Genomic DNA, 12,825 nt, shown 5'->3' on the forward strand with positions numbered 1-12,825 from the left:
GGGTTCCCAAAGGATTTTAGTTTAGTTTATTAAGGATCCCCATTAGTCTACACCGCAGTGGAGACTATTCTTCCTGGGGTCCAGGCAAAAAACATCACACAACCACGGAACAAAGGATTAAAATGCAGTACAACATGATCCAATAATAAATTGTCATAATACAAAAATAGCAACAACAAAGAACCAAAAAATACTAATACATGTTGTTACATAAAAATCTTCATACCAAAGATAAAAATAGCAATATAAAAATAGACATACTGTATACATTTTTGCAAAAATAAAACAAAGAACCAATGGCCTAAAACATACACATTAGTGTACCAAAGACAAACAATAAGTGACGAAAAAGTATCATCCATCCATTTTCTGCTGCTTATCCCATAATCAATAAAATACTCAATAGTCAATAAAAACAGTCATGACATTAGGTACAATCTAAAATAATCTCTTTACGCAATACTTCTCCTTTTAGTTTATTCTTAAAGCCCACTATGCTGGTGATTGATAGCAGATATTGTGGAAGTCTATTCCAGTAAGTGATTGCCCGATACATTACAGTCTTTTTCAAAACATCACTTTTGGGTTTAAGACGGGTGAGAGCACCTCTTTGGGCTAGCCTGGTACAGTAGTTGTGACTGTCACTGGCAAGCAAGAGCTGAGAATACAGATATGAGGGTTTATGGTATGTATAGATGTTTTTTAAAAAATAGAATCAAACTACAAGCCAGTCTTTCATCAACTTTCATCCATGACAATTCATGATGCATGATCTCAATGCCAGTCCTAAATGAGCAATGGAGAGGCTAGTCTGGCAGCTCTGTTTTGGGTAAGCTGGATTTTATTTAGATCTTGTTTAGATGCATTAGACCAGATTGCTGGATGACTTCAGGTTTGTCAAAGTTAAAACTGATGATGTGTAAAAGAAACTCAGCTCGCTGCAGCCAAACTAATACACAGGACATGATAATATTCCCAACAGCTGTCACGATTGCCCCAATGGTCACCAACTTGTCTATCAATCAGTGTCATGTCCCACGAGAATTCAAGCTGGAGAGAATATCCCCTCTGTATAAAAAAAGGAAACAAATTAGACCCCGGCAGCTACCGCCCTGTTTCCATCCTTTGCTCCATCTCAAAGGTTATAGAGAGGTTAATATATGAGCAAATAGATATTTATCAATCAAATTGCGAGCTCCTATTCCAATTTCAATCAGGATTCAGAAAATAACATTCCACCGATACATGCCTACTGTACCTAACTGGCTACATCAGGCGAGAGATAAACATCGGCACGTACTGTGGAATGGTTATGCGTTACCTTCAAAAGGCATTCGACACTCTTACACAAGTCAATCGGTTTTGACAGCGCAGCCACAAACTGGATGAAATCTTACCTTGAGGATAGAGAACAGGTGGTCGAGGTCAACGGATCACTGTCCTCTCCTCTCAAAGTGGTCTGTGGTGTCCCACAGGGGAGCATTCTGGGACCATTGTTATTCTTGATTGACAATAACGACATGAAATCAGCATGTAACAGCAATTTGTTCCAGGAAGCAGACGATTCTGTGATCCCGGCCTCGGACAGGGACAAATTGAAGGTTGAAAGTGCACTCAGCATCAAACTAAGTAATCTCTGTCTCTGGCTTTCCAATAACAAACTGTCACAACACCTGGGTAAAACAGAGTCCATCCTATTTGGGTCCATTCACAACAGAGGTAAATCCCCAGGCTTTATGGTTAAAGAAGGTGATACCGTAATCACCAGCAAAGACAAGGTAATTTACCAAGGTTGTATATTGGACAACGCTCTCTTGGGTGAAAAAATGGCATTAAAAGCAATCACCAAGATCAATAATACAGCTAGATTTTTGGGCAGGATATCTGTGTTTATCAACAGGGATGCACTTAAGATCCTTGCCGTTGCCCTCATACCGTGTCATTTTGACTACACCTGCACCTCATGGCTCCCCAGTATCCCCAAGCTAAATGGGTTGTACTTGTATAGCGCTTTTCTACCTTCAGGGTACTCAAAGCGCTTTGACACTACTTCCACATTTACCCATTCACACACACATTCACACACTGATGGAGGGAGCTGCCATGCAAGGCGCCAACCAGTACCCATCAGGAGCCAGGGTAAAGTGTCTTGCTCAGGACACAACGGACGTGACGAGGATGGTACTAGGTGGGATTTGAACCAGTGACCCTCGGGTTGTGGACGGCCACTCTTCCACTGCGCCACGCCGTCCTACTAAAAACAAAACTGCAAACTTCCCAAAACAAGCTGGTAAGACTCCTGCTTAACCTCCCAAACAGGACTCACCTAACTCAAGCCCACTTTACCAAATTGGGATGGCTTGGAGTTGAGGAAAGTGTGCACCAAATCACAATGTGGCTGGTATTCAAAATAAGTGAAGTGAAGTGAATTATATTTATATAGCGCTTTTCTCGAGTGACTCAAAGCGCTTTACATAGTGACACCCAATATCTAAGTTACATTTAAACCAGTGTGGGTGGCACTGGGAGCAGGTGGGTAAAGTGTCTTGCCCAAGGACACAACGGCAGTAACTAGGATGGCACAAGCGGGAATTGAACCTGCAACCCTCAAGTTGCTGGCACGGCCACTCTACCAACCGAGCTGTACCGCCCCTCAGAGAAACTGTCCCCGAGAACCTGTCCAACTATTTCACCAGAGTAAGTGATGCTCACAGGTACTACACGAGAAGGAGTTCCACAGATCTTGCCCCCCCCCTCTCAAATTCAAGACTCTCAAGGGAAAAAATGCATTCTACTATTTTGCCAACATACAGTGGAATGCACTACCAACACACCTTCAATCAATCAATCAATCAATGTTTACTTATATAACCCTAAATCACTAGTGTCTCAAAGGGCTGCACAAACCACAACACAAACCACTACCTTCAAAATTCGAACTTCCCTACTAAATTTTAAAACTGCCATAAAGTCATTACCCAGCTCAACCTCTACCTGATCTGAACTAAAATTGATCTCCAGCACCCGTTCGAAGCATATATATATATATATATATATATATATATATATATATATATAGGTGTGGGAAAAACCACAAGACTACTTCATCTCTACAGAACTGTTTCATGAGGGGTTCCCTCAATCATCAGGAGATGAAAAAAATCTCCTGATGATTGAGGGAACCCCTCATGAAACAGTTCTGTAGAGATGAAGTAGTCTTATGATTTTTCCCACACATACATATTGCGCTCTACCACGGTATCAAGGACTATTCTCTGGATAATCCAATCAAGACATATATATATATATATATATGTATATATATATATACATATATATATATATATATATATATATATATATATATCCATCCATCCATCCATTTTCTACCGCTTATTCCCTTTCGGGGTCGCGGGGGGCGCTGGCGCCTATCCCAGCTACAATCGGGCGGAAGGCAGGGTACACCCTGGACAAGTCGCCACCTCATCGCAGGGCCAACACAGATAGACAGACAACATTCACACTCACATTCACACACTAGGGCCAATTTAGTGTTGCCAATCAACCTATCCCCAGGTGCATGTCTTTGGAGGTGGGAGGAAGCCGGAGTACCCGGAGGGAACCCACGCATTCACGGGGAGAACATGCAAACTCCACACAGAAAGATCCCGAGCCTGGATTTGAACCCAGGACTGCAGGAACTTCGTATTGTGAGGCAGACGCACTAACCCCTCTGCCACCGTGAAGCCCTTATATATATATATATATATATATATATATATATATATATATATATATATATATATATATATATATATATATATATATATATATATATATATATATATATATATATAGAGAGAGAGATATATATTGCATTCTCGTTCTGTTTTGCACTCTTGGAATCAACATGTGTATAGTAGTCATGTACATATTGTTTTGTATGTATTGTTTTTCAAATAACCTGACATATATACTGTGTATGTCTACATAAGTTTTACATTTTTTTAACATAATTTTTTATATTCATGTTACAAGTTATATATTTTTTTTGGATTGAATGTATCAAATGTCATGAATATTTAATGGTCCACAATGCAAACAAGCTTTTTGACTTTTTGTGCCATCCATTTGCCATGAATTGATCAACGTGAACCCCGACTTAAACAAGTTGAAAAACTTATTCAGGTGTTACCATTTAGTGGTCAATTGTACGGAATATGTACTGTACTGTGCAATCTACTAATAAAAGTATCAATCAATCAATCAATCAATCAATTTTAAAGCATTGCATGGATTACAGGGCTTCACGGTGGCAGAGGGGTTAGTGCGTCTGCCTCACAATACGAAGGTCCTGCAGTCCTGGGTTCAAATCCAGGCTCGGGATCTTTCTGTGTGGAGTTTGCATGCGTGGGTTCCCTCCAGGTACTCCGGCTTCCTCCCACTTCCAAAGACATGCACCTGGGGATAGGTTGATTGGCAACACTAAATTGGCCCTAGTGTGTGAATGGGAGTGTGAATGTTGTCTGTCTATCTGTGTTGGCCCTGCGATGAGGTGGCGACTTGTCCAGGGTGTACCCCGCCTTCCGCCCGATTGTAGCTGAGATAGGCGCCAGCGCCCTCCGCGACCCCAGAAGGGAATAAGCGGTAGAAAATGGATGGATGGATACATGGATTAAATTCATCAAGATGTCAATAAACTTTTCAATTAATCAATCAATCAAACTCAACGATGAAATGTGGCTGCACCTAATAATGATATAAATCCGTTTAATAAAGTCAAATACAAATAAGACAACAAGAAAAGTATCCCACACTTCTCTTTTATAAAGTACATTTGTGCAGCCAATATGGGCATCGACATCAACAATATGATTTGCCTGAGAAACTGGACAGGACTAAAAAAAATAAATACAAATAAAAAAATGATCAAATGTGGTCTCCATAATCCTTTTTTGTGTTCTGCATCAGGTCGAACTGAGGCCGCTTGTAGCGATGGAGTCTTCCGATTTTTCTTCGCTGTCGTCCATAAGGGGAGAGTATGCACCCGGGGATTACATGCAATCCCACTACAAGGAGTCGTATCGGCTGGCCATCGATTGCTTACTGAGCGGCGGCAGAGAAAGTTATGCCGAGTTCCTCAAGGGAGAACGCACCGGGAGCTTCTTGTCCGAAGACGAGCTTGACTTCATCACGACCAACGCCAAGCAGCTCCCGCCTCAGAACCCCGCCGAGGAAGACAACGCACCCACGGAGAGCAGCAAATCGTCCTCCGGGACGTACTGGCCCGTCAACTCGGACATCGACGCTCCCAATTTAGACCTTGGGTGGCCGGAGGTCTCGCAGGAAAACCGAGAGACAAACATAGATCTACTCTACCATCCCCCGAGACAGAACAGCCCCTCCATTAAAGAAGTGGTTCTCAAGCATATCAGGGATGCAAGACAGGTAAAGACGTGATCCTTTCAAGTGTGCCGTGATCATTCTTAGACCCTGAAGGCAGCGCTACCCTTAGACCAGGGGTGTCGAACGTGAGGCCCGCGGGCCGGACAGGTTTTATCCGATGAGTTTGCTAAGTATAAAAATGAGCCACAATGTTTTGAATGAAAGAAACTGCCGTGCTGCAAATCCTTTAAAGGGGAACATTATCACCAGACCTCTGTAAGCGTCAATATATTCCTTGATGTTGCCGAAAAAAGACCATATATTTTTTTAACCGATTTCCGAACTCTAAATGGGTGAATTTTGGCGAATTAAACGCCTTTCTGTTTATCGCTCTCTCAGCGACGACGTCAGAACGTGACGTCACATCGGTCGTCAACGCCATGTTTCCCTACCACATCGAGTCAAATCAGCTCTGTTATTTTCCGTTTTTTCGACTGCTTGCTTGGAGACATCATGCCTCGTCGGTGTGTTGGGACGGATTCAAGTTGATTTACATAGAATGTGCATCGATTAGCACGGCATGCTAATCGATGCTAACATGCTATTTAGGCTAGCTGTGTGCATTATGCCTCATTTGTAGCTATATTTACAGCCAGCCTTTCCCTCCATCCACATTTAATGCCAAAAGAAACACTTACCAATCGACGGATTTAAGTTGCTCCAGTGTCAAGAGATGCGAAAGTCCCTCGTTTGGTTTTTACCAGCAATGCTACGACATAGATGGCAAGAATGTCTGGATATCCTGCGACACTCAAAGCAGATGCATTCCCAACGATAAAGTCAACAAAATCACAAAGGTGAATGTTGTTGTTATTGACTTATTGATCCAGTGTCAATGCGAAAGTCCTGATCGGTTGGTCTGCACATTTTACCGGCGATGCTAACGCAGAATAGCGTTAGCATGGCCGAATAGCGTCAATAGTTATTCGCTCAATAGCTTCAGTTTCTTCTTCAATTTCGGTTTTGCTATCTGCCTCCATACTCCAACCATCTGTTTCAATCCATGCTTAATCTGTTGAATCGCTTAAGCCGCTGAAATCCGAGTCTGAATCCGAGCTAATGTCGCTATAACTTGCTGTGCTATTCGCCATTGTTTTTATTGGAATCGCTATGTGACGTCACAGAAAAATGGACAGTGGCATCGCAAATAGCGAAAATCAAGCACTTTAAAGCTTTTTTTAGGGATATTCCGGGAGATGTAAAATTTTGAAAAAAACTTCGAAAAATGAAATAAGCCACTGGGAACGGGTTTTCATTGGTTTCAACCCTTCTGAAATTGTGATAATGTTCCCCTTTAAAAGAAAAAGCTTTGGTAGTCCAATGGTGTCATTAGCAAGATAGCACGAGCATCACCTGAAACCAGTCCACAAAAATCCAAAGTTGTATAATAATGGTAATATGGTAACACTTTATAATGGGGAACACATATTCCCCATGAATCATTTGCTTATTAACATGCAAAGTAGTAACAAATTGGCTCTAAATTAGTCATTACTAAGTACTTATTAGTGAATTATTCCGCATGGCCTTATTATACAACCAGTAAGCCATTAACTGGGAGTCTTCCCTCAATAACCTCAGAATTATTGCTAATTAGTAACCCTAACCCTAACCCTAACCCTAATCCTAATCTTAACACTATCCCTCTCCCTAACCCTAACCCTATGCCTAACCCTAACCCTTATATGTTCCTCTGGTGTCCAAATAACTCTAAACTAAGTCTTTGTTACTTTAATAAGCAACTAAATAATGGTCAATATGTTCCCTATACTAAAGTGTTACCGGTAATATTCCTACCAATAATAAGAATAGTAACAGGGTATACTGTAGCAATGGGTACCAAATTCGATAATTTTATAGGCACCAATTGTAGTCCATGGGAACTACCGGGTAGCGATTCAAGTTAAACCCGTATGGGTTGCAAACCCGACAGGTCTCAAACACCTGGCCGGGAAACAAGTACTCAAGCGGACTCGGCCGAACTGTCTCGAAATAATGTTACATTTTTCCATGCCAACAAAGCAAGAAGAAGGCACTTTGAAAATACAGTAAGGCTCCACTTTTAGAAAATGCACTAACTAAATGCTGATTTAAATTGGATATTTTTATATAGACATGCTAATGAGGGGGTGTCAGACAGGTTTTTATCAGTTTGCTATGTATAAAAATGAGCCGAAATGTTTGAATGACAGAAACTGCCATTCTAAGTGTTTCCACTAGATGTCGCAATAGCAATTCTTTGTATCTAAGTAGATTATGCTACTTATGTAAACAACGTAAACCACATGTTGTTAATACAAGGGAAATGAGCAAACTACATAAATAACATCCTCTAATTGGATTTTTATGTTATTTTTTAAATCTTGATAGATTGAAAATTAACACCAATGAGTTGACCGGTGAACATTGTCATGTAATTTATTCAGAAAGTATAAATAATGACAAATAAAGGTAGAATACTATTAACCGCAATATGTACGTGTAAAAAAAAAAACAGTATGATTTGTCCATTTTCACAATGTGCTTGTTCTATTTTTAAACAAAAATACAATCTGAAGTTAATGTTGTTTGTCTATCTGTGTTGGCCCTGCGACGAGGTGGCGACTTTTCCAGGGTGTACCCCGCCTTCCGCCCGATTGTAGCTGAGATAGGCGCCAGCGCCCCCCGCGACCTTTAAAGGGAATAAGCGGTAGAAAATGGATGGATGGACATAAAATAAAGTTGTCTTTATTATTAGGTTATCGTGCCGTGATTTTACCAGTCCAACCCATTTGGGAGAAGATTTTTTTCTCCAATGAGTTTAAATTTTCTTCGACCTTCAGTGTGCAGCAGTGGCAGGGAGTGTCTGCTGGCATTTCATGGCCCAAATCCAGTTTGACAACCTCTCTCATCGAGACAGTGTGGGAACAGGCGGCTTACTACTACTACATTAAATCTTTTACATAATGGTTGACTCACAAATGGTCACCAGACAATTTGTGTTGCGTTGCCTGCAAACACACGGCAGCTGCGCCCGCTCCCTAATTAACTCTCAGCACCTTGAAGAACGGCCCTCGCTCTCCCTCTTCATTAGAGTGCAATTAAAGTGGGAACAATGGTCTCATGGGATGCATGGTTTCTGTCAAATCTTTACATTTTCTTAAAGGATACAAAGACTGTCTTGTCTAAAAAAAAAAAAAATACAAAAAATACAAATCGACCTCGGTAACGAACGAGCTGAAAGAAAATGAGTCACCATTATCCGGCGAAGGCTACCTCATTAAATGGAGCCAGAGAACTGATTTGTGCTTTTAACAAATGCAACACTCCCAGCTTTGACGTAAGACTTGCATTGAAGAGTCTATTGTGCTGTGAAGTGGAAAAAAAAAAGGTATTCTCTGAGAGGTGATATCATATTAATATGGGTATGTAAAATATGTGAACTCCGAGCATAGCAGGCATCTACTAGGGTTCCATCCATCCATCCATTTTCTACCGCTTATTCCCCTTTGGGGTCGCGGGGGGCGCTGGCGCCTATCTCAGCTACAATCGGGCAGAAGGCGGGGTACACCCTGGACAAGTCGCCACCTCATCGCAGGGCCAACACAGATAGACAGACAACATTCACACACTAGGGCCAATTTAGTGTTGCCAATCAACCTATTCCCAGGTGCATGTCTTTGGAAGTGGGAGGAAGCCGGAGTACCCGGAGGGAACCCACGCATTCACGGGGAGAACATGCAAACTCCACACAGAAAGATCCCGAGCCTGGATTTGAACCCAGGACTGCAGGACCTCCGTATTGTGAGGCAGACGCACTAACCCCTCTGCCACCGTGACTTTTACAAAAACGTTTTCGCCCATAAGCAAGGATGCGTATTTTGCACCACTTACCTTGTTCAGACTAGGGCTGGGCGATATGGCCTTTTTTAAATATCTCGATATTTTTAGGTCACAACATAACTCCACTACAATAGTTTTAAACCAATTAAGTGCACTTTTGTGCATGATTTTGTGGGCGTGTGGCACCGAATGGAGATGTTGACATGCGGAGTAATCACTCTTCATTCTCTAACACAGGGATCGGGAACCTTTTTGACTGAGAGAGCCATGAAAGCCAAATATTTTAAAATGTATTTCCGTGAGAGCCATTTAATATTTTTAACACCGAATACAACTGTCAGGTTCAAACACTGATGACATCTATTAAACAGACAAGAAGCAAGGAATTAAACAGAGACAGGATTCAATTTAGCTCAATGAGGAGAAACCCGCAGACCTGTACCCTTGTACAGTGTCGTCCCACGCTCTGACAAGAGAATTCTACGCCTCCTCTTTTATTTGGACTTTCCCTAATTACAACAACTAAATACATGCATTTTTAAGTAAGACCAACATTTTTAGAGTATAATAAGTCTTTTATTGTTAATAATAACTTTGTTATTCTGAAAGTAACCATCCAACTATCCATTTTTCTACCACTAATTCCCTTTGGGGTCGTGGGGGGCGCTGGTGCCTATCTCAGCTACAACCGGGCGGAAGGTGGCGTACACCCTGGACAAGTCGCTACATCATCGCAGGGCCAACACAGATAGACAGACAACATTCACACTCACATTCACACACTAGGGCCAATTTAGTGTTGCCAATCAACCTATCCCCAGGTGCATGTCTTTGGAAGTGGGAGGAAGCCGGAGTACCCGGAGGGAACCCACGCATTCACGGGGAGAACATGCAAACTCCACACAGAAAGATCCCGAGCCCGGAATTGAACCCTGACTACTCAGGACTTTCGTATTGTGAGGCAGACGCACTAACCCTTCTGCCACCGTGATGCCTGAAGCTAACCAATAATAAATAAAATACTTTTGACCATTAATGCGACTTCTTGAACTGGTGCGGTAGAAACGGATATATGGATTCAAATGCATGAGAATGTTTTATATTTTGAACGTTAATTTTAACACTGTGATTACCAGCGTATTTATTAATTACTTATTGTGTTAAGCAACGTCAGCTAAGATTTATCTGACAGCCAGATGCAGTCATCAAAAGCGCCACATCTGGCTCGAGAGCCATGGGTTCCCTACCCCTGCTCTAGCAGGTGACTTTTCAAATGATGCTACATATAAGCAGTAATGCTACTTTTTGTAGCAACGCTTTAGCACCACACTTGACAAATTATGGTTGCTTGTTCGACATTTTCCCACTTGAAGCCAAACCACCGCCAGACGATGGACCCCCCGCTGTTTTTCTTGGGAATTAATTCTTCCTTCATTTGTTACCAGATTCGCACCTTCTTTCTCTCGTATTACCGCTAGCGAATATCACGATATAGTCATTTTCTATATCGCACAAACACAAACCCGCGATATATCGAGTATGCCGAGAGTTGGTTGGCGGCCGAGAGTGGAGTCGGCTCTCTTGGTTGCTTTGTTGGGTCTGCTCCTGTCTCTGGCCATGCTCCTTCCACCCCAGCGGACGATGGCATGGAACACCGCATAGGCCACCACAGTGTACATGTTTCTTTTAGTTTTTATTCATAGCTGTATGTAGAAGGGGCTGGTTGTATCTGCTGATTTAATGTCTTTGATGTCCTTTGTCTTCTTTGATGTTTTTTTCCCTTGGCCTCAGTCTGGACCCCCTCTCCAGGGCCCAGGCTTAGACTGATTTTTTAAATTTAATTTTAATATTCTATTCTTTTCTCCCATTCCCCCCCACTTGTTTACCTGTATCTCAGCTTTTTTGTAAGGGGCGCTGGAAGCCGACAGACCCGTCAGCAATCGTGTTCTGTCTCCCTGTAACGTTTGTCTGATCTTGAATGGGATTGTGCTAAAAATTTAAATTTTCCTGAAGGAATAAATAAAGTACTATCTAATCTAATCTAATCTAATATCTCCCAGCCCTAGTTCAGGGTCACGGCTGAGCTGGAACCTTACCCAGCTGACTTTGAGTGAGAGGCAGGGTGTGTTTGGGGTAGTGTCGTTCCGATACCACTATTTTGGTACTAAAATTTTAATTTTTTGTATTTTTCGATACTTTTCTAAATAAAGGGAACCCCAAAAAATTGCATTATTGGCTTCATTTTAACAAAAAATCTTATGGTACATCAAACATAGGCTTCTTATTGCAAGTCTGTCCTTAAATAAAATAATTAACATACAAGACAACATGTCTTTTATTAGTTAGTAAGCAAACAAAGGCTCCTAATTTAGTCTGCTGACATATGCAGTAACAAATTGTGTAATTTTCCATTCTATTATTTTGTCAACATTATTAAGGACAAGTGGTAGAAAATGAATGATTAATTCACTTGTTCATTTACTGTTAATATCTACTTACTTTCTCTTTTAACATGTTCTATCTCCACTTTTGTTAAAATGGCATACGATCATTTGTTTGTTCAGGGTCACGGTTGAGCTGGAACCTATCCCAGCTGACTTTGAGTGAGAGGCAGGGTTTGTTTGGTGTAGTGTTGTTCTAATACCAATATTTTGGTACAGATACCAAAAAAATTTTGATACTCTTTGGTACGTTTTGATACTTTTCTAAATAAAAGTGACCCCCAAAAATTAAATTATTGGCTTTATTCTAACAGAAAATCTTATGGTAAATTAAACATAGGCTTCTTATTGCAAGTTTGTCCTTAAATAAAATAGTGCACATACAAGACAACTTGTCTTTTATTAGTAAGTTAGTAAGCAAACAAAGGCCCATAATTTAGCTGCTTAGTAACATATCGTGTCATTTTCCATTATATTATTTTGTCAACATTATTAAGAACAGGCTTCACGGTGGAAGAGGGGTTAGTGCGTCTGCCTCACAATACGAAGGTCCTGCAGTCCTGGGTTCAAATCCAGGCTCGGGATCTTTCTGTGTGGAGTTTGCATGTTCTCCCCGTGAATGCGTGGGCTCCCTCCGGGTACTCCGGCTTGCTCCCACTTCCAAAGACATGCACCTGGGGATAGGTTGATTGGCAACACTAAATTGGCCCTAGTGTGTGAATGTGAGTGTGAATGTTGTCTGTCTATCTGTGTTGGCCCTGCGATGAGGTGGCGACTTGTCCAGGGTGTACCCTGCCTTTCGCCCGATTGTAGCTGGGATAGGCGCCAGCGCCCCCCGCGACCCCGAAAGGGAATAAGCGGTAGAAAATGGATGGATGGATGGATGGATGGATATTAAGGACAGGTGGTAGAAAATGAATTATTAATTTACTTGTGCATTTACTGTTAATATCTGTTTACTTTCTCTTTTAACATGTTCTTTCTACACTTGTGTTACAATGCCATAAAAAACATTTAAAATAATTTATTCTTCTGTTGTTTGATACTTTACATTAGTTTTGGATAATACCACAAATTTGGGTATCAACCCGATACCAAGTCGTTACAGGATCATACA

At 41.4% G+C, this 12,825-nt stretch overlaps 1 protein-coding gene across 3 annotated transcripts in view; it reads left to right on the forward strand.

Moving 5' to 3' along the window:
• The window catches only part of fam83b (family with sequence similarity 83 member B), a 56,487-nt gene that overhangs the window by 10,050 nt on the left and 33,612 nt on the right, over positions 1-12,825 (forward strand). For 2 of the 3 annotated variants that reach the window (XM_061910334.1, XM_061910333.1), the window contains exon 2: positions 4,972-5,448. The exons of the other annotated variant lie outside the window; for it this stretch is intronic. In XM_061910334.1, the coding sequence (XP_061766318.1) occupies positions 4,996-5,448 (453 nt within the window). In that variant the 5' untranslated portion in view covers positions 4,972-4,995. The remainder of the gene's footprint in view (positions 1-4,971; positions 5,449-12,825) is intronic. 3 annotated transcript variants of the gene reach the window in all.

The sequence above is a fragment of the Nerophis ophidion genome, linkage group LG09 (genome assembly GCF_033978795.1).
Source record: "Nerophis ophidion isolate RoL-2023_Sa linkage group LG09, RoL_Noph_v1.0, whole genome shotgun sequence".
NCBI classification, from domain to species: Eukaryota; Metazoa; Chordata; class Actinopteri; order Syngnathiformes; family Syngnathidae; genus Nerophis; species Nerophis ophidion.